This window comes from Mesoplodon mirus (genome assembly GCF_964341445.2).
Source record: "Mesoplodon mirus genome assembly, chromosome: 6".
NCBI classification, from domain to species: Eukaryota; Metazoa; Chordata; class Mammalia; order Artiodactyla; family Ziphiidae; genus Mesoplodon; species Mesoplodon mirus.
In genome coordinates, this window is record NC_138982.1 from 5,141,674 (window position 1) to 5,166,800 (window position 25,127).

Genomic DNA, 25,127 nt, shown 5'->3' on the forward strand with positions numbered 1-25,127 from the left:
CTGATGGAGGGCCAGCCTATTGACAGATTCCTACGTCCCTTCCCAACCAGAGCCGGCTTTGTTGGAAGTTTTCAAATCAAATCACAGAACCTCAGGGGCAGCTCTGGCCCAGTCCTCTTAGCCCTCCCTCCCAGAGCCAGACACCAGGAGCCTGACGTTCTGCCTTAAGTTCAGCCACAGTCCTTACCGTGTGAAGCGCAGGCCCACAGCCTGTGTGAGTGCTGCAGTTTGGAAGCGGCAAGCCCCGGGCAGAAAACACAGCAGCCAGCATCCCGAGCACCCACCCTGCCCACAGGCTTGCACAAGCTGCCTCTAATCCTCCGCACCCACAGGAGAGGGCGTCACTCCCTCTTACAGGTGGGGTTCTCCAGGCACTGAGAAGGGCAGGAACCTGCCCGGGGCTCCAAGCTGGCAGGCGGCGGAGCTGGCCCTTGGCTCGCCTGGGGTCATGCTTGAGGTCTGCTGCATCAGCCGCTGTGGCCTGCAGGTCAAGTCACCTCTCTCTCCTTCCAGTTCATAGTGTATGAAGTCCCTGGGCAGGACCTGGTGGTGGACCTGTACGATGAGGATCCTGACAAGGATGACTTCTTGGGCAGGTGAGGAGGAGGGCCAAGCTGGGCCTGGGGGCGCAGGGCTCTAGGCCTTGAGGCCCAGGTACCCCTGCTTCCAGCGCCCAGGGCCCTGCAACCCTCGCTGCACTCTGACGTGGTGACGTCAGTACCAGGCAACCAGTCCCATCGTTCTGCACCGCTGCCACAAACCTCCCCCCAGATGCCTCCCGAGTGCCCAGCCCTGAGCGCCAGCCCTCTAGGGTACAGGGAGGGCCCCGACGTTTGTGTACCGTGGGCTCTGCTTTCTGTGCTCCTCATAATGCACCCAGAGTCCCCGTTTGGAGCAGTGGGCAGGGCCAAGGCTGGCACGGATGGCCAGGCCCCCGGTACCCAGGAACCATCTGCTCACTCTGAGCTGGGGTCATGCTTGAGGTCCGCTGCATCAGCCGCTGTGGCCTGCAGGTCAAGTCACCTCTCTCTCCTTCCAGTTCAGAGGAACACAGAGCCTCAGGGCTGAGAGAGGATTGAAATGACCGGCGTGGGGCTGGCTATCAAAACTCTAAATTTACATGTGTTTTGGTCCAGCCATCCCAATTCCAGGAATCTCCTATAAGAGCATTATACCTGAAATGTTTATTGCAGACCTATCTGTGGTGACAAACCAAAAAAGCTGGAAACGTGAATGTCCAGAGTCAGAGGATATTGCCTGAACGTTTCAACAAATTTGTCACTGCCAAACTACAGAATAGCCCGCAGCTTTTAAAAGTGATGAGTAGGATCTATGTATGTTGACCTCGAGGATATTCATTTCTATCTAGGGAAGTAGGGGAAGCAGTTGGGAGTGACCTGAGCAGTTGATACATCTTTCCAGGGAGGATGGACGTGTACGTGTGTCTGCATGTGCTCGTGCGGACGCTACACCGCTGCTCATCTCAGAGGCTGGGGTTAGGAGGGAGCAGAGAAGAGACTTTTACCCACATCCTCTGACTCCTAAATTGTTTAACTTGGTTCCGTGAACAGGTGATGTTAAAAAATAGAAACAAAACAAAATGGGAGGGGAACAATCTGACCACCGAGAAATAGCTCACCACCATGTTACTTATCATTTTTAATTTCTCATCTTAATGAAAGGAGTTGTGATTTTTGTAATGTTGCAGGTTAGAAGTGTGTCTTGTGGTTTGTGGTTTAGGTAACTGATTTCAGGTGTGTTTTGAGCTCAAGCACATTTCTAACAGTTACATGGAATGAATTTCCCCTCTGGCTCTCAGGACCCTCCAGTTGGGCTCGGGCCGGGCAAGGCGGGCGGCGCGCCGTGAATGTGTTACTGCCTCTCACACACATGCCAACTATTCATAGCCCCTGGAGGGCATCTGGGCCAGTTTTGGAAAGGGAGGGGCATTTCTGGTTATGACAATGACTGCGGGAGGTGGGGCCACTGGCATTTAGAGGACACACGACAGGGAGGCTAAATTCCTGCAATGCACGGGCAGCTCTGCACAGTGAAGACTCGTCCCAGCCCGAATACCAATAGCACCCTCACTGGGCAATCCAGAGCCAGTGTGTCCAGCAGTGTCTGCTTATTCCCCTCTGGGGTCAGAGCCGCCTGCCTGCCCGGGCAGCATGCCCAGTGGGAGCAGCCCCGATGGTTAGACAGTCCTTCCTTTGCTTGAGCTCAAAGTGGTCTCCCATTCATTCTTGGGATGAGTGAGGTCCTCTGTCTTGAGGGTCCCACTCAGATATTTCAAAATAGGTTTCCGGGTGGGCCTCCACGCCCGCCGCTTGTCGCTGCCTCCGGGCTGGGCTGACCTCCCGCTCCCTGTGTATTCTAGCCTGCAGATCTGCCTCGGGGACGTCGTGACCGACAGAGTGGTGGACGAGGTAGGGTTGGTGCCTGCAACCCCCCCTCGCGGACAGCATCGTTTCCATCCCGAAGTGTAGTACTTCTGCTCTTCCATAACCGCCTCTCCTAGTCCAGAGCCTACCCTGTCTGCGCTGGTTCGCCTCTTCCCTGAAGCCCCTATTAGGGCCCTACTGGGTCCCAGAACTGAGCTGCCTGAAGAGAGTCAGCAGCGTCCCACTGGCCCTTTCCCCAAGCTCTCCTCCCCTCCCCCTCCCCCTGCAGTGGTTTGCCCTGAAAGACACAACGAGCGGGCAGCTGCACCTGAGGCTGGAGTGGCTTTCACTGATCACAGACCCGGAAGCTGTGACGGAGGTGAGTGCGGGCTGTCGTGGAGCGGGGGAGCTCGTGGCAGGTCTGGTCCCTGTGAGAGCTGTGCGGGGAGGCAGGGAGGGAGCTAGCGAGCTGAAGCCACACACCTCGCCCCCAGAGTCCTCCAGCCAGCCCCACCTTCTGGGGAGCACGTCCCTCAGCCCTCATCTCCACACAGGGCGGATGGGATCCTTAAAAGCTGTGTTAGTGCCCATCAGCCCAGTTCATAGGGAAGTCCACCGGTTCTGACTTGAGTCTGTCACGCTGCAGTTGTATTTTCAGGCTCAGCAAAGAGCTAGGTTGTGAGGGAAGGTATGGCCAGCCTGGAGGGCAAGGGCTGGCTCTTCAGGCATGAAGAGGCTTCTCCTAAACCAGTCTGTGTCTCCTGATGCTGGGGGCACCTAGTGAGGGTCTGTGTCTGCTTGTAGGACCATGGTAGTTTTTCCACTGCCATTCTCATGGTCTTCTTGGAGAGCGCCTGCAACCTGCCGGTGAGTGGTGACACAGCCAGAGTGTCACACACACCCTGCCGTGTGCCTGCCACTTTCAAATATCCACGTGTTGCTCATTCACCCTGTTCTTCTCGTGCTGCAGAGAAACCCTTTTGACTACGTAAATGGTGAATATCAAGCCAAAAGGCTCTCCAGATGTGCCAAGGTAAGTGTGGGTGTGAAAGCAAGTCACACAGCTCCTTTTCCCCAGAGTAACCACAGCCCCGCGTCTGCTGGGCGGCGCCGTGCACACACAGCTGGGGCCAATGAGCGCCGCCGTTCACTGAGCCTGCAGCGAGCCTGGCACCGGGCTTGGCAGCTCATCCCCACATCTGCTATGCCTGAGTCCCACGGTGGCCGTGCATCCATTTTATTGCCATTTTAAAAACAGGACCCGGAAAGCTAAGTGCTTGTGCCACACAGCTAAGGGGGAGCCAGAACTCAACTGCACCCTGTCTGTCTCCACAGCTCTAGGGAACAAGGGCCTGTGCCCAGCCAGGCCTCCCATCTCTAACTCGGAAGCTACCCCTGGGGTCAACCCCGTCTAGGTGCTGGCACAGTGATGGCAGCCCGGGGCTCCTGGGAGCACCAAGGGAGCCTTCTCTCAAAGGGAAGTGGTTGGGTGGCCTCAGGTCCCACCGATGCTCCTGAGGGTTGAGAGGCAGGGTCTCCAGTTGGCACTGGCGGGTGCCACCTCCACTTTATGGATTTGTCCCCTCACAGAATAAAGTCAGCAGAGACCCTTCTTCCTATGTCAAGCTGTCTGTAGGCAAGAAGACACACGTGAGCAAGGTAAGGCAGCTTGGCGTGTAGCCGAGGACTAAGGAAAATGGGCGGGTGCCCCAACACTTCAGGGAGAGAAGCAAAAGGGAATTCGCTCACACTGAATGCCTAGTAGGTGCTGGCACACGAGAGGCACTTTATATGACTCTTGTCTTCAAAGTAACCTCACAAGATAGTTTCACGGTTCAAGAATCTGGAGGCCAGAGATCAGTGACTCGCCTAAGGGCTAGAAAGCAGAAGAACCAGGGTTCGAGCTTTGGCATGGCTCTACGCCTGTGTCCTTTCCCCCACCCCCAGCAGCAGAAGTCCCCCTGGAAGTGAGCTCTAATGCTGGTAGGATTCAGCCCCGTGAGACTTCCTGGCAAATGCTCCTTGCCTTTGAGTCTGACGGCCCTGCCCGAGTGCCTCCCACGAGAAGGCTCCCAATGGCACCAAGGGGCCAGGATGAGAGCAGAGGGTGCTGGTATCCTGCTCTGCCCAACTTGACCCTTCAGTGATCTCTCCCTCTCCTGTCCCCAGACCTGTCCCCACAGCAAGGACCCTGTGTGGAGCCAGGTGTTCTCCTTCTTTGTGTACAACGTGGCCGCTGAACAGCTGCATCTGAAGGTTTGCTTGAAGTTGGGCTCTTGGAACACAGCTAAGAGGTGTCTAAGCTAGGAGGGGTAGGGGGCTTGAGCAGGCTCCCCCTGCAGTAAAGTCAGGAGAGGATACTAAGGGCCCACGTCTTCGTGAGCCTGGTGACCAAGGTCGTTGGGTAGGAGGTTGTGGAGGGACAAACCCTCAGGTCCCTTGGTGCTCCCTGCCAGTCTCTTCAGTGATTACCTAGCACCCAGCGTGGCCTGGGTTGGAATCTACTCAGGACATTACTGATGATGTACTTCTTTAAAAAAAGATCTGTGGAAGAGAGAGATCTTCTTTACACCTGAGCAAACAGAGGCTCAAACGATGACTTGTCCAAGATCTCATGACCAACAAGTAGTAGAACTGGGGTCTTTGGGGACCCTCAGCCCTGTCTGGAAGTCCCAACATAGAGCAGCACAGCTCATCAGTCCCTAAAGCCCTGATGGTCCCAGGCATTTGACGGACTTGCCTCATACAGATCATAGTTGCCTCTACCCTGAGTCGCTCTCTCGCCCTGACTGAAGGCAGGGACCGGGCCTGGTCCCATTTCCAGTTTTCAGAACAGGACCAGAGGCCAAAAGAAACACAGAACACACTTACTGAAGTGAACTCAGTCTTGGCTGGAGCCCAGAGTGTAGTCTGGTGAGGGTGGGACTTGGTTATCCTCTTGTTTTGTGACTGGCCCACTGCCCAGGTGCTTGATGATGACCGAGAATGTGCTCTAGGCGTGCTGGAGATCCCTCTGTGCCAGATTCTCCCCCATGCAGACCTTACCCTCGAGCAGCACTTCCAGCTGGACCAATCAGGCCTGGACAGCCTTATCTCCATGAGGCTGGTGCTTCGGGTAAACCTCTCCCCTTTTCCCCCAGGGTAAGCAGGGGGTGGACTGCCCCAGCACTAAGTATCTGCACTGTGTTGGTAAGAAGCTAGGAGATGGAGTCATATTTTTTTTTATCAGTTTCAGAATATTGTCAGCCATTTCCTCTTCAAATATTGCCTCTCCTAATCTTTTAATCCCTCCTTCTACAATTCCTTCTATTATGTTGGACCTTCTCATCATCTCCATGGCTTAACCTGATCTCACCTTCATATTTTCCATCTCTTTATCTCTTGGTGCTACATTCTAATTTCCTCAGACCTGTCTTCCAGACCACTGATTCTTTCTTTGGCTATGCCTAATCTGCTGTTTAACCTGTTCACAGTTTTTGTTTCAAAGGCTATTCTTCATCTTTCACTTTATCTTTTCCAAATCTACAATGTCTTTTCTTTGTTGCGTTTTATCTTCTCATGATTCTATCCCATCTTTAATCATTTGAAAATACTTAAAATGTATGTTAATTCTATTATCTGAAGATCTTGGTAGTTAAATTTTGATGTCTGTTGTGTCTGCTAATGATTTTTCATGGTGACTCATTTCTACATTTGGTAACTTGGGTTGCAGACATATGTTCAGTGTTGCCTTTGTGACCTGGATTGAGGTTGGTTCACTTCCAAGGAAGTTCTGCTTTGGCTGCAACCAAGCACCTCAGGAACATTACACACCTGAGTCCACTTTTATGTTAACTTTCAAACTTTGGGTTTCAAAACCCCACAGTAGTATAAATATGAACCCAAAATTTATAGGAGACAGGCTATAAGATGCCATATTCTCATGAAAGGCTCTATTTCCCCCAACCAGAGTACAGGCTGAGATAGATATATTTCTTGTCATCAATCTTTGTTTGTGGGTGAAATGTTTATTTATCCTAGACTACTTTTTCACTAAAGATATCCCACCTTCATGGGTCCTACTCTGACCCTAGGTCTCTTCTCCAAACCCCTTGGATTCCATGGTTGATAAATGACCCTGGGAAAGTTAACGTTTATTTTTCAGTTTTCTCTCTCTCTTTTTTTTTAACCTAGGGATTTTCCTTACTTTCTTGTGAACTTGGCTATGCATTTAGAAGTATGTTTGTTTCATTTTTATTGAGCATTCCTAACAGGAGGTTTTACAGACTATTTTGATCACCTTATTGCTGGAAATGGAAGTTCCTAGGAAGAGTCTTAATGACTGATGGGAAAAGGGGAAGGAGAGACACAATGGCTGAGGTTTGAAACTCCGGTGCCACAAGCACAGGGGTGTGTCTGGATAGGAAACACATTTTAGGGAAAGCAATGGTAAATAAGGTGACAGCTAGAAATGACCAGATCCAGAAGGCAGCTGGTGATCTATATGAAGGTTAAGGTGAGGGCAAGACTGGAGGTGTAGCTCTGGGAGTCCTCTGCACGGAGGGGAAGTGCACGCTGTGAGAATTGGCCAGGTCTCCAGCATCCGGCACCAGTGGATAGAGAAAGGGGGATCAGAGTTGAGTCTTCATGAAGACTGGTGAGGCAGGAGGAAGGGAAAAGACAGAAGCTCTGGTCAGAGTGAGTCAGAGGCAGAGAGGTTAAGGAAGATAGGGTCTAGGGGTAAAAAGATATGGTCCGGGGGGTAAAAATCCATTGGACTGGGGAGTCAGGAAGGAACTGAGTTTTGAGAAAACTGTTCCTTCCAGAAAAGAGAAGGAACCATTTCCCAGAGGTAGGTGAGAGCAGAGGGGGAGAGAGTGGTAGTGGTGAGCCCAGCCCATAAACCACCCTGTCATCTGCTTACAGTTGCTGCACTTGGAAGAACGAGAGCTGGGAAGCCCATACACAGGACCTGAAGCCCTAAAGAAAGGCCCTCTGCTCATCAAGGGTGCCGCCAACCAGGGCCCCAGAGCCCCACCGCAGGGAGAGGGCCCTGCAGATTTGCCGTGCCCTCCAGACCCTGCTTCTGATATCCAGCAAGCCTCCAAAAGCACCACAGCCACCATCGCTGCCACCAAGCCCTCACTTCAAGAGATGGGCCCAGAGCCCCAAGGCAAGGACAGAGCCAGAGGGTTCTGTGCACCCACGGGGGAGAAGAAGAGTGTGTCCACCACCTTCCTGGCTGCCCCAGGCCCCCACTGTCCAGGGCCCATCAAGTCCGCCAGACCCACGAAATGCCCTGCCTCCCTATTCACATGGCCGCCCAAGAGGCTGGCTCCCAGCATGTCCTCGCTCAACTCCCTGGCCTCTTCCTGCTTTGACCTGACAGATGACAGCCTCAGCACTGAGTACGCACCTCTCTGCTTAATCTTTTCTTTTTTTTTTTTTTTTTTGCCATACGCGGGCCTCTCACTGTTGTGGCCTCTCCTGTTGCGGAGCACAGGCTCCGGACGCGCAGGCTCAGCGGCCATGGCTCACGGGCCCAGCCGCTCCGCGGCATGTGGGATCTTCCCGGACCGGGGCACGAACCCGCGTCCCCTGCATCAGCAGGCGGACTCTCAACCACTGCGCCACCAGGGAAGCCCTCTGCTTAATCTTTTCTAAAATGACCTGCATGAAAAATACCTCCCTGGATGGAAAAGTAGATATGAACTTGCTTTTCTGTGCAAGTTCTGGTTTTTCACAAAATGGCTTCATAAGAGGCAGCATGGTGAGACAGAAAGAACACAGGCTGGGGGGAGAGAAAGCACGTGTGCACGTGCCAAAAAGTCTCATGTGGCTCTAGCTACACACCAACTATAAAATAGATGTGGGACTTCAGTTGTTAAGGTTCCTTACAGCAGAAACATACCCTGAATTCTAAAAAGTTATTTATACTGGGATGATATGGAAAGCTTAGAATGTGGAATTGTATAATCAGTGGCTGCCATTTATTAACTGTTGACTCTGGGCTTAGCATGTTATTTAATTTGATCTTCACAATAACCCTACAAGATAGAACTTACTATCATAAAGGTCGAATAACTCACCCAAGGTTCCACAGGAAATCACAGTGTAAAGGCAGATGCTGCTCCAGGGTTCTTCCTACTGTGCCATGCTTTTCCTACTGTGAAACAGGATAATTTTACATGAATGCTGGATAGAACTGACTTCCAACTAAAAGGAGCCTTACTGAGAATTATTTTATTAACTTACATGCTTCTTGGGGGTGCGGGGAGAGGCCGGCACTTGTAATGGCAAGAGAAATGACAAGGCCTTTCTTTACAGAGACGGGGATCTCAGGCATCAGGGGCTGGGTGAGATTCAGCTCACGGTGCACTATGTATGTCTGCAGCAGTGTCTCAGCGTGCTAATCAACGGCTGCAGGTAAAGGGATGCTGGGGCCAGGAAAGATTCTTTGAGAGCATCAGGTGACCAAAATCAGAGTGGGGGCACTTGGAGCCATGGCAGGGGCAGGCAGCCCCAAGTTAGACAAGGTAGACATTTGGAAGGAATGAGGTCTGAAGGCCTGCGTGCTGTGCATGCTGTAACAGATCCTCAGTGGTGCTGATGGGCTCCAGAGCCAAGGGCTTTGCTCAGACACAACCACTGCACAATTGTCTGGGGTGGTTTGGAGCCAGGACATTCTCTCAAGCGAGAATCTTCAACTTCCTTTAGATGGAATGGTCCTTGGCTCCACACCCAACTTTACAAAATGCATGTTTACAAAACCATGCACCTGATGTCCTCCGAATTCTGCAGACTTTTGCTTTTTTTGGTCTAGACTGCAGGGCATTTTTATCCTCAAGGCCATCTAAAGCTGTATGGATAGTACAGCTTTCTCTAAATGAGTATGGTCAGTATTTCAAAACCAGGGGCCTTTTTTCTTTAATGTCTTTGAAACCAAATCAGAAACCTGATGCCCTGTACCAGCAGTGGAGCTGATCCCTACGTCCGTGTCTACTTGTTGCCAGAAAGGAGGTGGGCGAGTCGTAAGAAGACCTCGGTGAAGCGGAAGACCCTGGATCCCCTGTTTGATGAGACGTAAGTGGCCCAGGTGGCCTGCCTAGAGTGCCTCAGCCGCTCGAGTATTTGCTGAGCACCTCCCGTGTACCTGGCAGCTGCCAGATTCTGGGAAGGGCTGGGGTTGAACAGGACTACACAGTCTATGCTTTCATAAAGCTTCTATACTTTAGTGAGAGAAAAGGACTGCCAGGGAAGTTTAGCAGAACAGCTACCCACTTTTCTTGTCCATAGGGACTAAAGTGCTCCTGATTAGGAAATGTTCCATACTCTTTCTCTTTAAATGAAGCCTCTTTGGCAGTAAAAGGATTTGAATCTGGTCAAATATGTTTTCTTTCAATCAAAAATAAACATACCTTGAACCTAAGGACCTAAAATTTCCTCCAAAGCTCTAGGCTCTTTGGCCTGTCTTCCCACCTGCAACAAAGCACAGGTGGCAGTTAGGACAGATACCCTCCCCTTGTGTGTCTACCCATGTCCTTGGGGACAAACCAGTAGACAGAGTCTAATCACATTTCTTGCTTTTGATGGGTCTGTGGTGGCAAGTCTTAACCTTAATATTCTAATTCTTGATTTCAAGTTGATCACAAGGTATGGAAGTCAGAATCTCATCATTGCTTCTTTTTGCTGTGGGATCCTAAGAGAAGACATTGCTAGCCAGCCTAGGAAGATACATCTAATAATGTTGGTTTCCTCTTACTTTGGTCAATAACTACTCATTTTAAAAAGAGTTGTACTGAGTCCTTTATGGGCCATGTCTAACGACTAATATATTCCTTCAAAAGCTACCTTTTGAGTTCATCGATATCATGAAAGAGTGTGGGGGAGACAGAATATATTCATTCAGTATTTATTGAACACTCTACATACCAGGCACCATCCTATATTCTACAGCCACACAGGTGAAAGATGTTGCCTTCAGAGAGCTGACACAATTATAAAAGGATGTCAAAATTGCTATGTGGGAACACAGGAGATTGACTTTTGTGACAAACCTAATCTGTTAGTAATTCTCTCTCAAAATTGTAACAGCAAGATATGCCTGGATTATCTACGAGGCAGACTTGGCAATCTCCATCTTAAATGTAAACCTAGAAGTAAGGAGTTCAGAGGTCTCTTATTGAGTACATGATTCATACCATATACATTATAATTAAAATCTCTAAAGTTAACGACAAGGAGAGAATCTTAAAAACAGCAGAAGAAAAACAAGTAGTTACATTACAGGGAGCCCCCCTATAAGACTATCAGCAGAAACTTTGCAGGCCAGAATGGAGTGGCACAATAGTCAAAGTGCTGAAAGGAAAACGCTTCCAACCAAAAATACTCTACCGGGGAAAGTTATCATTCAGAATTGAGGGAGAGTTTTCCAGACAAGCAAAAGCTAAAGGAGTTCACCATCACTAAACCAGCTTACAAGAGATTTCTTTAAGCTTCTCTTGTTGTGGAGCACAGGCTCTAGGTGTGCGGGCTTAGTAATTGTGGCACACGGGCTTTTAGTTGCTCCGCGGCATGTGGGGTCTTCCTGGACCAGGGCTCGAACCTTGGCAGGTGGATTCTTAACCACTGTGCCACCAGGGAAGCCGCTAAAATGTATTCACACTTATGTTACCAACTTAAAATAGACTGTTGTAAGTTGTCATATGTAAGCCTAATCGTAAGCACAAAGCAAAAACCTATAGTAGGTACACAAATGATAAAGAAAAAGGAATCTAAGCATACCACTAAAGTCATCAAACCACAAAGGGAGCAAGCAAGAGAAGAAAAAAGGAACAGAGAGGATCTACAAAGCAGCCAGTAAAAAATTAATAAAATAGCAATAAGTACATACCTGTCGATAATTACTTTAAATGTAAATGGACTAATTCAATCAAAAGAGAGTGGCTAAGTGAATTAAAAAAAAAAAAAAAACAAGACCCATCTACATGCTGCCTACAAGAGACTCACTTCAGATTGAAAGATGCACACAGACAGAAAGTGAAGGATGGAAAAAGATATTCCATGCAAATAAAAACTGAAAGAAAGCCAGGGTGTTGCTATACTTATATTAGACAAAACAGACTTTAAAACAAAGACTGTAATAAAAGACAAGGGCATTACATAATGATAAAGGGGTCAATCCAACAAGAGGATATAGTATTTGTAAATATTTATGTACCCAACATAAGAGCACCTAAATACATAAAGCAAATATCCACAGACCTAAAGGGAGACATAGACAGCAATAAAATAATAGTAGGGTACTTTAATACCCTACTTACATCAAAGGATAGATCATCCAGACAAATTCAATAAGGAAACATTAGCTGTATATGACATGTTAGACCAGATGAACTTAACAGATATACAAAGAACAGTCCATCCAAAAGCAGCAGAATACACATTCTTCTCAAGTGCACATAGAACATTCTCCAGGATAGATCATATACTAGGCTGCCACAAACAAGTCTTAATAAATTTAAGAAGATTGAAATCACATCAATAAATCAAGAGAAATCAAAAAATACCTTCAGACAAAGAAAATGGAAACGTAACATAACAAAATTTATGGGATGCAGCAAAAGCAGTTCTAAGAAGGAATTTCATAGCAATAAATGCATATATCATAAACAAGAAAAATGAGTAAGAAATAAGAAAAATCTCAAATAAACAACCTAACTTTACACCTCAAGGAATAAGAAAAAGAAGAATAAAGTCCAAAGTCAGCAGAAGGAAAGAAATAAAGTTCAGGGTGGAAATAGAGACTAAAAAGACAATAGAAAAAAAAATCAATGAAACTTAGAGCTGGTTCTTTGAAAAGATAAACAAAATTGATAAACCTTTAGCTAGACTCACCAAGAAAACAAAGAGGACATAAAAGAGGAAAGAGGAACTGTAAAATCGATACCACAGAAATACAAAGGATAAGAGACTACTATGAATAGTTATACGCCAACAAATTAGATAGCCTAGAAGGATAAATTCCTAGAAAGATACAACCTACCAAGACTGAATAATGAAGAAACAGAAAATCTGAACAGACTGATTACTAGTAAGAAGTTTGAATCGGTAATCAAAAATCTCCCAACAAACAGGTCCAGAACCACACAGCTTCACTAGTGAATTCTACCAAATATTCAAAGAAGAATTAAAACCAGCCATCCCCAAACTCTTCCAAAATATAGAAAAGGGAACACTTGCAAAACTCATTTTACAAGACAAGCACTACCCTCAGACAAGGATGCCCACTCTTACCAGGTTTAAACATAGTATTGGAAGTCCTAGCCACAGCAATCAGACAAGGAAAAAAAAAAAAAGGAATCCAAAGAGAGAAGTAAAACTGTCACTGTTTAAAGATGACATGATGCTTTATAAAGAAAATGCTAAAGATGTCACCAAAAACCTATTAGAACTAATAAATGAATTCAGTAACATTGCAGGATACAAAATTAATATACAGAAACCTGTTGCATTTCTATACACTAACAACAAACTATCAGATAAATTAAGAAAATCCATTTACAATTGCATCAAAAAGAATAAAATATCTAGGAGTAAATCTAACTAAGGAGGTAAGAGACCTGTACTCTGAAAACTATAAGATGCTGACGAAAGAAATCGAAGACAACACAAACCGATGGAAAGGTATATCATGCTCATGAATTGGAAGAATTAATAATGTTAAACATTATTATTTCTGAGCTGTCTATTCGGTCCCATTGATCTGTCTCTTTTTATGCCAGAACCATACTGTTTTGATTATTATAACTTTGTAATATAGTTTGATGCCTGGAGGCATCAGGGAGCATGATGCCTCCAGCTTTGTTCATCTTTCTCAAGATTACTTTGGCTCTTTGGTGGTGCCATGCAAATTTTAGGATTGTTTGTTCTATTTCTGTGACAAATGCCATTGGAATTTTGATTGCACTGAATTTGTAGATTGCTTTTGTCCACACATGTACAGCTGATTAACTTATGGCAAAGGACCCAAGAATGTATAATGGGGGAAAGCACAGTCTCTTCAATAAGTGGTGTTAGGAAAATTGGACAGCCACATGCAACAGAATAAAATTCAACCACTATCTTACACTAGACACAAAAATTAACTCAAAATGGACTAAAGACTTGAAAGTAAGAGCTGAAACTCTGAAACTCTTAGAAGTGAACATAGGTGGGTTAAGCTCATTGACATCAGTCTTGGCAATGGTTTTTTGGATTTGACACCAAAACCAAAGGCGACTAAAGCAAAAATAAACAAGTGAGACTACATGAGACTACATTAAACTAAAAGGCTTCTGCACAGCAAAGGAAATCATCAACAAAATGAAAAGACAACCTACCGAATGGGAGAACATACTTTCAGATAATATATTGGAAAAGTAGTTAATATCCAAAATCTATAAAGAACTCATAGAACTCAATAGCAAAAAAATCAAACAATCTGATTTAAAAATGGGCAGAGGCTCTGAATAGACATTTTTACAAAGAAGACATACAGATGGTCAGTAGGTACATGAAAAGATGCTCAACATCATTAATCATCAGGGAAATGCAAATCAAAACCACAATGAAGCATCACCTCACACCTGTCAGAATGGCTATTATCAAAAAGAAATAACAAGTGTTGGTGAGGATGTGGAGAAAAGGGAACCCTTGGGCACGGCTGGTGGGAACGTAAATTGGGGCAGCTGCTATGGGAAACAGCATGGGGGTTCCTCAAAAAATCAAAAATAGAACTACCATACAATGCAGCAATCCATTTCTGGGTATTTATCAAAATAAAACAACACTAATTCAAAATGATACATGTACCCCCATGTTCACTGTGGCATTATTTACAATAGCCAAGATGGAAACAACCTAAATGTCCACTGATGGATGAATGGATTTTTTAAAATATGTGTGTGTGTGTGTGTGTGTGTGTGTGTGTGTGTGTGTGTATACACCATAGAATATTATTCAGTCATGAAAAAGAATGAAATCTTGCCATTTGAAACAACATGGATAGACCTTGAGGGCATGATGCTAAGTTAAGTGAGGCAGAAAAAGATAATTACTTAGGATCTCACTTATATGTGGAATCTAAAAATGCCAAAAACCAACCAAACAAAAAAAACCCAAGCTTATGGATATAGAGAACATATTGGTGGTTGCCAGAGTTGGTGGTTGGGGTGTGTGTAAAATAGATGACGGGTCAAAAGGTACAAATTTCCGGGCCTCCCTGGTGGCGCGGTGGTTGGGAGTCCGCCTGCCAATGCAGGGGATACGGGTTCGTGCCCCGGTCCGGGAGGATCCCATATGCCGCGGAGTGGCTGGGCCCGTGAGCTATGGCCGCTGAGCCTGCGCATCCGGAGCCTGTGCTCCGCGACGGGAGAGGCCACAACAGTGAGAGGCCCGCATACCGCAAAAAAAAAAAAAAAAAAAAAAAAAAGTACAAATTTCCAGTTATAGAATGAATATTCATAGAGTTATAATGTACAGCATGGTGACTATAGTTAATAATACTGTATTACATACTTGAAAGTAGCTAGGAGAGTGGATCTTGAAAGTTCTCATCACAAGAAAAAAAATTTTTTGTAACTATGTATGGTGATAGATGTTAATTAGACTGATCATTTCACAGCATATCCAAATCACATCATTATGGTAAACATGAAACTAATAATGCTATGTCACTTATATCTCAATTTAAAAAATTAAAAGATATTATGGGATTACATTGAATCATGTGTGTCAAACTTTTCAAAAGTGTGAAGCACTATAGAATTTAAAGAATCTTTCAATTAAAAAAATTTGAAGATTTTTTTTAAAAAAAAAAACAGAAAAGTAAGGAGTCCAGAGGCATCTTATGAGTACACGACAAAAGCTTGTATACGAAGATTCCTCTGCCTTACTCCATAGGTGTAAGTGGGAAAAGACCACTGTTTTCCACGCAATTCCAGCAAACCTAATTATTCAGCATCCTAGCCCTTAGCTGGCGCTGTTCAGAGAGAGAAGGAGCAGCCGAAAGAGTGACAACCAGAGTAGAGTCAGAGAAGGAAAGAAGCAAACCCCAAAGCACAAGAGTCCAAGGAACTTCTCAGAGAAGCAGACAGCCTCTTGACACTTCCAGGGTTTGTGAATATAACACAGGACAGTGATTATCTATAATAATGATGCACTGAGTATCTGCTGTAAGCCAGTACTGTTCTAGATGCTCTTCTCAATAGTCTATATCTTCTGTTTTAAAGGTAGGAAAATGGATGAAACACTTGAGATTTTCAGTGAAAATGATTAAAATCTATAAATCTCATTTCCTGAATTTTTGCTCCTTAAAGATTTGAATTTTTTGTTCCCTTGGATGAAGTAAAGAAGAGGTCACTAGACATCGCAGTGAAAAACAGTAGGCCCCTTGGCTCACACAGAAGGAAGGAGCTAGGAAAAGTAAGTACAAAAGGGACTTCTGTCATTCTTTCCCTCCTGGTAGCTAACTGGAGTTCACTGGTGGAACACACCCTTGCAGAAATTCTGATGGCATCATCTGGCTATTACTAGAACTGACTTCAAGGAAGGTATAGCCTCATTGGGAGGCTTTTTGTTTTGTGTCTTTTTAAAAAATACTCTTGAAACTGAAGTATATAAATTAATATAATAAACCCTATTTTAACAAACTTGAATATCCAAGTTCGTCGCTACACAAGTATTTGAACTTCTACTATGGTATTAAGTATTGTTTTGATAAATACAGCATTGTGTGAAGCTTGGATCTCATTATGTCAAGATTTTTGTGGTGAATGGGATTTTACTTAAAGTTAGAAGTAAAGGAAATATAATCCTCAGGAAGATGCCAAGGAGAGACAAAAAAGAATATTTGTACACTCTGTAGTTGTTGTATTTTAATAAACACCTCCTATACTCATTTTTAAAAGCCCACTTCTGTGAAGTAGGTGATGATATCCCCATTTTTACTACTGAGGAAACTATGGTGTCTTGCTTAAAATTCTGGATCAGTTCATGAGTAAAGGCAAGCTGTTCTCTCTAAAACATTCATAAATAAATTCCTGAGGTACAACTGCAAACAGCAATTCACCTTTTCCCAGGACACTGAGGTCAGTGTCAGTACTGTCCTTCTGGAGAGGTTCTGTATTGAAAGCCAAAGGAAAAAAAGCTCCTGCTCAGAACTCAAGGAGGCCCTTTTTATGATCAATTTCATTTATCCCAATATGTTTCCATTTAATGCAGTTTTGGGGAAGGGAACTGATTATTTGTGTTTGTTTAGGTACTGATTGACTTATCAAAAGAAGATCTGAATAAGGGCTTCTCACAGTGGTAAGTGAGCCCTTTCATTTTATCACATAAAATCTGCTACTCAAGACACTGTCTCAGACAGTTGCCCATATTCTCTCTCCAAAGTTCTTCCCTTTTCAGTATATATCAGCTCCTTTGTTTATCAAGGAGATATTACCACCTTAAGGCTTTACTGCCTACAGATTTCACTTACCTAAAGGACCTCTGTAAGCTCTAGTCTTTAACCCTGGCCAGCCAACTTACATAGGTGAGTTCTGCTGGTCCCACAGAGGCCCAGGTAGGGTAGATTAGGCCACCTGTCCTGATGTTGCCACAGCACACTCTTAATACTAACACAAGTCCAAACCCAACTATCTTACAGGTATGAGCTGACTCCAGATGGCCAGCCCAGAAGTTGATGATGAACAACATCTTTATTTTTTAAATGTGTACATATGTATATTTTGTAACTTAAATCAGAACAGCCATTTGAAAAAAATACATGTATATACACACACACACACACACACACACACACTCTTGTGTGCAGTATAACTGCATGACTGGATAGTATTAGGAAGAGGTAAACACATGTAAAACCAAGAACTACTCTTTCTTGATTGGATTTAATTGTTTAAATCCATAAACAAGCAGCGTATTTGTGCCTAACAAATTATCAGAACCTCAGTGGTGAATTTTCACTGACACAGGACTCACGTGAATGTATGCACCAAAAGGGTCCTGTCTCAGACACAGAGGGTGAGGGGGGTCTGTTTGTGGAGCAGCTGTCAGTATTCCTGGGCAGTGACTGACCAAGGGAGGAGGCTTCTTTTATGGGACTAAAAAGTGATCCACCAAAAAGTGCCAAGAGCTAACTCTATCTAAGCCCTGCTGGCTGCCACCTCTGGTGCTTCTCTGCCTGGAGGTTCCTTCATGTATCTGATTTGGAACTAAACTGTACTTTCCTGATGGCAACAAAGTTAGTGACAGTACTTCAGTGTGGGATGGCCTGGGACCAAACTCTAGCATTTGGCATTATTTCCACAGAAAATGCAAGGAGAGTTTCAAACCCAGGTCTACGTCTGCACTCCCGTAGAGCACTGGAGGCTGCTGCCGAGTGTCAGTGCCAGAGAACAAGGGGCTTTCTGTACCTCTCTCTGATAGGTTTGGGAAGTCTGCGCCACTCTTCTAAGAGAGGGCTGGTTCACCTAAACAGCATGTTAAAAGCAAAATATGTAAATTGTATATTTAAACAAGTGCCTCTTCTGCATTTCAGACTTTATAAAACCACATATTCTCGTCCTTTCTCACGCTCCTAGAGCTGTTGTCGAGTCACGTCCTCTTTTCACTTATCTACTCAGGCAGTACCCCCGCCATCGGTTTCCTCTCCCTACCACTGCCTTCACTGCCACTTTTCTGAAGAATGGTAACATCTTAAAACAAAGTTTTTGTCATTTTACTCTCACTTATAAATTATTATTTCATGCTTTCTACAAAATTCAAGCCCACCTTGTGTTTCAGACCTAACATAATCAGGTCTCAGTTTTCTGCTACCTTATTCATGTGCAGATGCTCTGTTCCAGAATAGTCCAAATATATCCTGTCTACTAACTCTACTTACCTCTTAGAGGCCTATATCAAACCCACCTCCTCCGTTAAGCCACCCCACACTGACAGGGCCTCTCCCCCCCACCTAGGGCAGCGGTCCCCAACTTTTTTGGCACCAGGGACCAGTTTCGTGGAAGACAATTTTTCCACAGACTGGGGTGGGGAAGGGAATGGTTTCGGGATGATTCAAGCACATTCCATTTATTGTGCACTTTATTTCTATTATCATTACATTGTAATATATAATGAAATAACTATACAGCTCACCATAATGCAGAGTCAGTGGGGCCCTGAGCTTGTGTTCACTTGCCACTCACTGATAGGGTTTTGATATGAGTCTGCAGGCAATTGATTTATTGTGGTCTCTGTGCAGTCACACCTCTCTCTAATGATGATCTGTATTTGCAGCCGCTCCCCAGCGCTGCATCACTGCCTCAGCTCCACCTCAGATCATCAGGCGTTAGAGTCTCATAAGGCGCACGCAACCTAGATCCCTTGTGTGCACAGTTCACAGTAGGGTTCGCGCTCCTATGAGAATCTCATGCCGCCGCTGATCTGACAGGGGGTGGAGCTCATGCGGTAATGTGAGCGATGGGGAGCGGCTCTAAATACAGATGAAGCTTTGCTTGCTTGCCCGCCTGCCACTGTGCCGCCCGGTTCCTCACATGCCACGGACCAGTATCGGCCTGTGGCCCGGGGGTTGGGGACCCCTGGTCTAGGGCATCTACTATCAACACTGTACATTTTTCATTTTAGCAAATCCCTGCCATGTAACATCTAATTTTTAAAAATGCTTATTAAATATCTACTAAGGTCATATGCTAAGCAACTACCTGTACTGTGATTGGTATTTAATGTTTCTGTTTACTCTCCAATTGACCTAGAAGCTACCTGAATTGATTTTCGCCCCCATCATCCAAGGCTATGCTAAGTACATGGCCGACGTGTAATAAAATTTGTTTCTGCTGTTTTGGGTGACAAATTCTCATAATAAAATGGGACAATTGAATTGATGCCTGTCCTATCTACCTCACAGTGGCATTGTAATGTTCACTAAACAGACAAGTTGCTTAAAAATGATAAAGTGCCAGAGGAGTAGAAGGGAATGTATCATATATCACGTCCTGAATATCAGCAGCCCTAAAACTACTACTGAGCAAGATGGCAGACAAAGCAGACAAGTGAAAACCTATCCTTCCTCTTCTAAACACATAGAAAACCTAGTTAAACCATGAACAACATTTATTTTAAACATGGTTGATTAAAAAGTAACACAGGTAGGACTTCCCTGGTGGCGCAGTGGTTGAGAGTCCGCCTGCCGATGCAGGGGACACGGGTTCGTGCCCTGGTCCTGGAGGATCCCACATGCCGCGGAGCGGCTGGGCCCGTGAGCCATGGCCGCTGAGCCTGCACGTCCGGAGCCTGTGCTCCGCAACGGGAGAGGCCACAACAGTGAGAGGCCCGCGTACCGCAAAAAAAAAAAAAAAACACAGGTAAAGTTCTGGTGATGATCCAAAGAGCAAATCTACAGCTGGGTATAGGAGTTGAAGGGGGTGTTTTGAAGAGAACCAGAATTTTAGCACACACCAGAGAGAAGGCAAAGCTACTATGTAAGGCACAGGAGCCTGAAAAGTTTTGTCATCAGAAAATGCCTTTGCTGCCAATGAGGACAAGGAGTTGGTTGTCAGCAGTGGGTGGAAACAATCACCTACTCTCTCCTACAGGACCACGGGGTCTGAAGTTACACACAGTTGACTTGGTGTGGAGACCTCGACACCTGGAAACTAATGTGAAAATTGGTTTAGAACCTGGAACCATGTGAAGCCCTGACAGAGGCAACCACAAAACTAGCCCTTAGGGTTGTCATGCCCACCTAGGGCACATGTTGGACCACTGTAGCAGATAATTCCCACTAAAGGGAAGCTCACAGGCAAAAATTATAAAAACAAAAACAATTTTAAAAATATGAAGCACATGGGAATACCAACTGAAAAATGGCCACTAGATGTATTTCAGCAAGAAGGAAAACGTAACATTAAGGCAGAAGTGGCATGTGGGAAACAACGGAGAGCAAAGAAATCTGTAAAATATGTTGGTAAACCTACGTAAGTCTTGATTGTTTAAGAAATGTAAACAGGTAAGCAAGCAACCAAAAATGTTTGCAAATACTGGGTTCAGAAAGCCAGTGGCACTGAAATGCTAGTACTGACATCTAAGGAGGACCATGAAGCTGGTTCAGAGGAATCTTAAAGTCCTTATTTAAGAAATTAAAGATAGTTTTCTATTTTAAAAATTAATTATAAGTATGTGGCAGTTACTAGTTTGTTACCTTTCAGCTCCAAATCAACCCATCTTTGCCCTGCTTTGATACTAGAGACACCACAGCCTCCCCTCCTTTGCCAGGGGGCTTGAGGTTAGGCTTGCCAATTGAGGACACTGGAGAGACACTGCAAGGCCAGAGTGGGAAGAAGTGGCCTTTCTTTCTTCTACTGAGGCGCTTTTTTCCTGGCTGTGTGAGGGCCGTCCTCGGTTACCAAAGCACTGCCACAGTTTACTCTTGGCTCACGCCCTTGGGCTTTGCAAACATAAATACAGCCTTCATGGTTCAGCACCATCCAGCACCCTCGGCAAGTTTCTTTGCCACAAGTTGGTTGCCTGCTCCTATAGCAGCCAGACTTCTACTCAAGGGTTTACATCTCAGCCTAGTGGGAAGGCAATTTTTAAGTTTCTAAGTTCCTTCCTTGTTCACTCTCCTTTATCCCTGGGGGTAGTATCTGCTTTCTGAAGTCGCTACTGCATACCCCTTAGAGTCTTCTTTTCTCCCCTTTTAGTAGGTAACTACCGTTACTAGTTAGCCATTCTTGTTTTAAATTTTTCCTGTTAGGCTACCTGTGCAATGTAGTTTCTATCTCCTGACCTTGACTAAGTGTATATTAAAAATTTTAAGATAACCAATAAAATAGAGTAACAATAGAAAAATCAACAGAGCTGAAATATAAAACTTCTAAATCAGTAGTGAAGAAGAAAAAAAAAAAAGAGAAATTCAATACCCCCCCCAAAAAAATAGGAAAGAAAAAAGTAGCATAGAAAAATATGATAAATAGAAAATACAAAAGAAGATAGGCAAAAGACTTCTAAATATATTTGTAATCACAATAAACCCACTATTAAAACCTGCAAAGGGGTCAAATTCCATGAAAATAAAAAGTACAGCTATATGCTATTTACAAGAGGTTCACTTCAAACACACAGAAGTGTTGAAAATAAAAGGATGAAAAAGATACACTCAAGGGTAGTTTAGATTTGTTTATAGTAATGGTAGCAAACATCATATTTAATGGTGAAACATTAAATGCTTTCCTTTTGAAATCTGGAATAAGAAAGGGCTGCTTCCTATCACCACTTCTGCTCAGCCCTATATTGTGGCATATGTAGTTGGGCAAGAAAAAAGAGGTATATCTGACCAAAACTGTTGTTATATACAGATGATATGATCATGAGCATAAAAATCCAAAATAATCTAAAGATATACTGCTAGAGCTAATCAGAGAGTTTCTAGCAAGGTTGCTAACTGCAAAGTTAATATTTAAAAATCAATTGTAGTTCTCTGTTCCTGAAATAGTTGGAAAATGAAATTTTAAAAAGATAATGTATAAATGTATAAAAGATCAAATACTATGAATATATCCAACAATAATCCCTACAGGAAAATTATGAAACTTTATTAGAAATGTTAAAGGGAATCTAACCAGATGGAGAGCTATGTTGTATTTGGAGTTTGAAGACCCAACGTTACAGATGCTGATTTTCCTCACTGATCCTATGTTTAATGAAAAAAAAATCTCAATATGTAGTGTGTGTGCATGTGTGTGTGTAACTTGATAATCAGATTCAATACACATGGAAACACTAAGGGTGGGAAGCCTTCAACTGGATACCAAAGTTTATTTTAAAGTTGAAATAATGAAAACAGTGGGGTACTAGTGCAGGGAGAGACAACTGGACCAAAAGAATAGAAAAGAGAGTCCAGTAACAGACCCATTCACACACAGATATTCCATTCATGACAGAGGTAGCACTATGAGCAGAGGGGAAATAGATTTTTCAATAAATGGTTCTGAGATAACTGGGTATCTATGACAGAAAATGTAAAAATGGTCCTTTACTTATACCACATTAAAAAAATCAAACAACAGGTATATTAGACGAAGTGTGAAAGGCAAAAGTGTACAGCTATAAGATAATATAAGAGAATAACTTTACAACTTGTGACTAGAGAAAGATTTCATAAGACACTTAGAGCACTAACTATAAATCTCTACATCTTTAACTATACTCTCTCTATTAAAATTAAGTTTGTCAGTTCATAAAAAGAAACTAGAGGAAAATGGAAAGAGGACATAGAATGGAAGAAGACATTTGCAACACATATAACTGTCAAATGGCTCATGTCCAGAATATATAAATAACTCTTACAAGTCAATAGGAAAAGACAGACTGTCCAACAGAAAAGTGAACCAAAGATACATACAAGCACTTCAAAAAATAAATACAAATGGCCAATAAACAAAGGAAAAGATGTTTAACTTCATTAGTAATCAGGAAAATAAACATTAAAACCACACTAAGAGCTCTATACACTATACTGGCAAAAATAAAAAATCTGACTTACCCAAAATTGGTCAAGATATGGAAAAGTGGGAACTCTCATACATTAATGGTGGGAGTATAAATTGGTACAACCACTTTGGAAAAGAGTTTGGCATTTTCTTCTAAAGTTGAAATATACATTGTCTATCAAAGTTGCACACTATACAACCCCAGAGGCTCCATTCACATGGTTAGATGTGTTTTACTCTAGGACCCAGCAATTTTACTTCTTGCATACTGCTTCTAGAAAACCTGCACACAAGCGAACAAAGATGCACATACAAGAATGTTCACAGCAGTAGCTCACAACAGCCAAGAACTAGAAACAACCCAAATGCCAATCCCTAGTAGAACAGACAAATGGATTATGGAACATTCATAGAGGAATACTAGACACCAATGAAAACAAATGACCTGGACCTACACACAACAACACAGATGAATAGTACAAACGTAATGTTGAACAAAAGAAGAATTAAAAAGAACATATACAATATGATTCCATTTTTATGAAGTTCAAAAATAGGCAAAACTAAACTATCTTGGTTTAGACGTACACACAAAACTGGCAAAACTATTTAAAAAAACAAGTAAGTGATTAACATAAGTCAGGCTAATGGGGGAAGGCACATATGGTATGTGGGGGAGGCCTTTTGTAGTGCTGGTGAATGTTCTGTTTCTTGATTGTTGCATGGGTATTCACTTTATAATCATTCATTATACTTGACATTTATGGTTTTTGTCATACTTAGCATATGTGTTATATTTATAACACAAAAAAAAGATTAGTGAAATAGGACTTCCCTGGTGGTGCAGTGGTTAAGAATCCTCCTGCCAATGCAGGGGACATGGGTTCGAGCCCTGGTCTGGGAGGATCCCACATGTCGCGGAGCAACTATACATGTATGTCAACTATACATCAATAAAATTGTAAAAAATCAAGAACTAAATAATGGTTGCAGTACTTATATTTTAAATAATTAAAACTGGATAGAAGTAGACCTGATAGAGAGGGCCTAATGTTCTTCCTACTAGCAGCACTGTCCCTTCTCAGTGGCCATCCAAAAACACTTCTAGGCCTCTGAGGAAGAGTTTGAAAACCTCTGTTTTAAACTAAGAGTTAACCACAGGCTCTTAAACTAGCTGACAAAATTTAGATTAACATAATTTTAAAATTATATTTCTTCCATGCAAATCAAAACTATAATGAGGTGCTTTGTGACCACCTGGAGGGGTGGGATAGGGAGGGTGGGAGGGAGACGCAAAAGGGAGGGGATATGGAAACATATGTATATGTATAACTGATTAAATTTGTTATAAAGCAAAAAATAAAAAAATAAAAAAATAAAAATAAAATAAAAATAAATAAAAACTATAATGAGGTACCACCTCACACCAGTCAGAATGGCCATCATTAAAAAGTCTACAGGGCTTCCCAGGTGGCGCAGTGGTTGAGAGTCCGCCTGCCGATGTAGGGGACGCAGGTTCGTGCCCGGGTCCAGGAAGATCCCACATGCCGCAGAGTGGCTGGGCCCGTGAGCCATGCCCGCTGAGCCTGCGCGTCCAGAGCCTGTGCTCCACAACAGGAGAGGCCACAACAGTGAGAGGCCCGTGTACCGCAAAAAAAAAAAGTCTACAAATAACAAATGCTGGAGAGGGTGTGGAGAAAAGGGAACCCTCCTACACTGTTGGTGGGAATGTAAATTGGTGCAGCCACTATGGAGAACAGTATGGAGATTCCTTAAAAAACTAAAATTTTGCCATACGATCCAGCAATCCCACTCCTAGGAATATATACAGAGAAAATGATAATTTGAAAAGATACATGCACCCCAATGTTCGTAGCGGCACTATCTACAATAGCCAAGACATGGAAGCAACCTAAATGTCCACTGACAGATGAATGGGTAAAGAAGATGTTACACACAGACACACACACACACACACAGACACACACACACACACACACAATGGAATACTACTCAGCCATAAAAAGAATGAAATAATGCCATTTGCAGCAACATGGATAGACTTAGAGATTATCATATTAAGTGAAGTAAGTCAAAGATAAATATGATATCACATATGTGGAATCTAAAATATGACACAAATGAACTTATTAATGAACAGACTCACAGACACAGAAAACAAACTTACGGTTACCAGAGGGGAAAGGGGGTAGGGGAGGGATAAGTTAAG

The 25,127-nt window shown here is 43.9% G+C and overlaps 1 protein-coding gene across 3 annotated transcripts in view; it reads left to right on the forward strand.

The window, feature by feature from the left end:
* The window catches only part of ESYT3 (extended synaptotagmin 3), a 57,292-nt gene extending 37,798 nt beyond the window's left edge, over positions 1-19,494 (forward strand). Inside the window, exons 10-23 of one of the 3 annotated variants that reach the window (XM_082625126.1) lie at positions 514-596; positions 2,381-2,429; positions 2,674-2,763; positions 3,189-3,251; positions 3,355-3,417; positions 3,975-4,043; positions 4,554-4,640; positions 5,350-5,499; positions 7,290-7,771; positions 8,691-8,789; positions 9,315-9,446; positions 15,722-15,827; positions 16,663-16,712; positions 17,053-19,494. In XM_082625126.1, coding sequence (XP_082481252.1) covers positions 514-596; positions 2,381-2,429; positions 2,674-2,763; positions 3,189-3,251; positions 3,355-3,417; positions 3,975-4,043; positions 4,554-4,640; positions 5,350-5,499; positions 7,290-7,771; positions 8,691-8,789; positions 9,315-9,446; positions 15,722-15,827; positions 16,663-16,712; positions 17,053-17,089 — 1,560 coding nt within the window. In that variant the 3' untranslated portion in view covers positions 17,090-19,494. Of the gene's footprint in view, positions 1-513; positions 597-2,380; positions 2,430-2,673; positions 2,764-3,188; positions 3,252-3,354; positions 3,418-3,974; positions 4,044-4,553; positions 4,641-5,349; positions 5,500-7,289; positions 7,772-8,690; positions 8,790-9,314; positions 9,447-15,721; positions 16,084-16,662; positions 16,713-17,052 lie in introns of those variants that run through there. The other 2 variants (XM_082625125.1, XM_082625127.1) reach the window with 2 other exon arrangements.
* Positions 19,495-25,127: the final 5,633 nt, after the last annotated feature.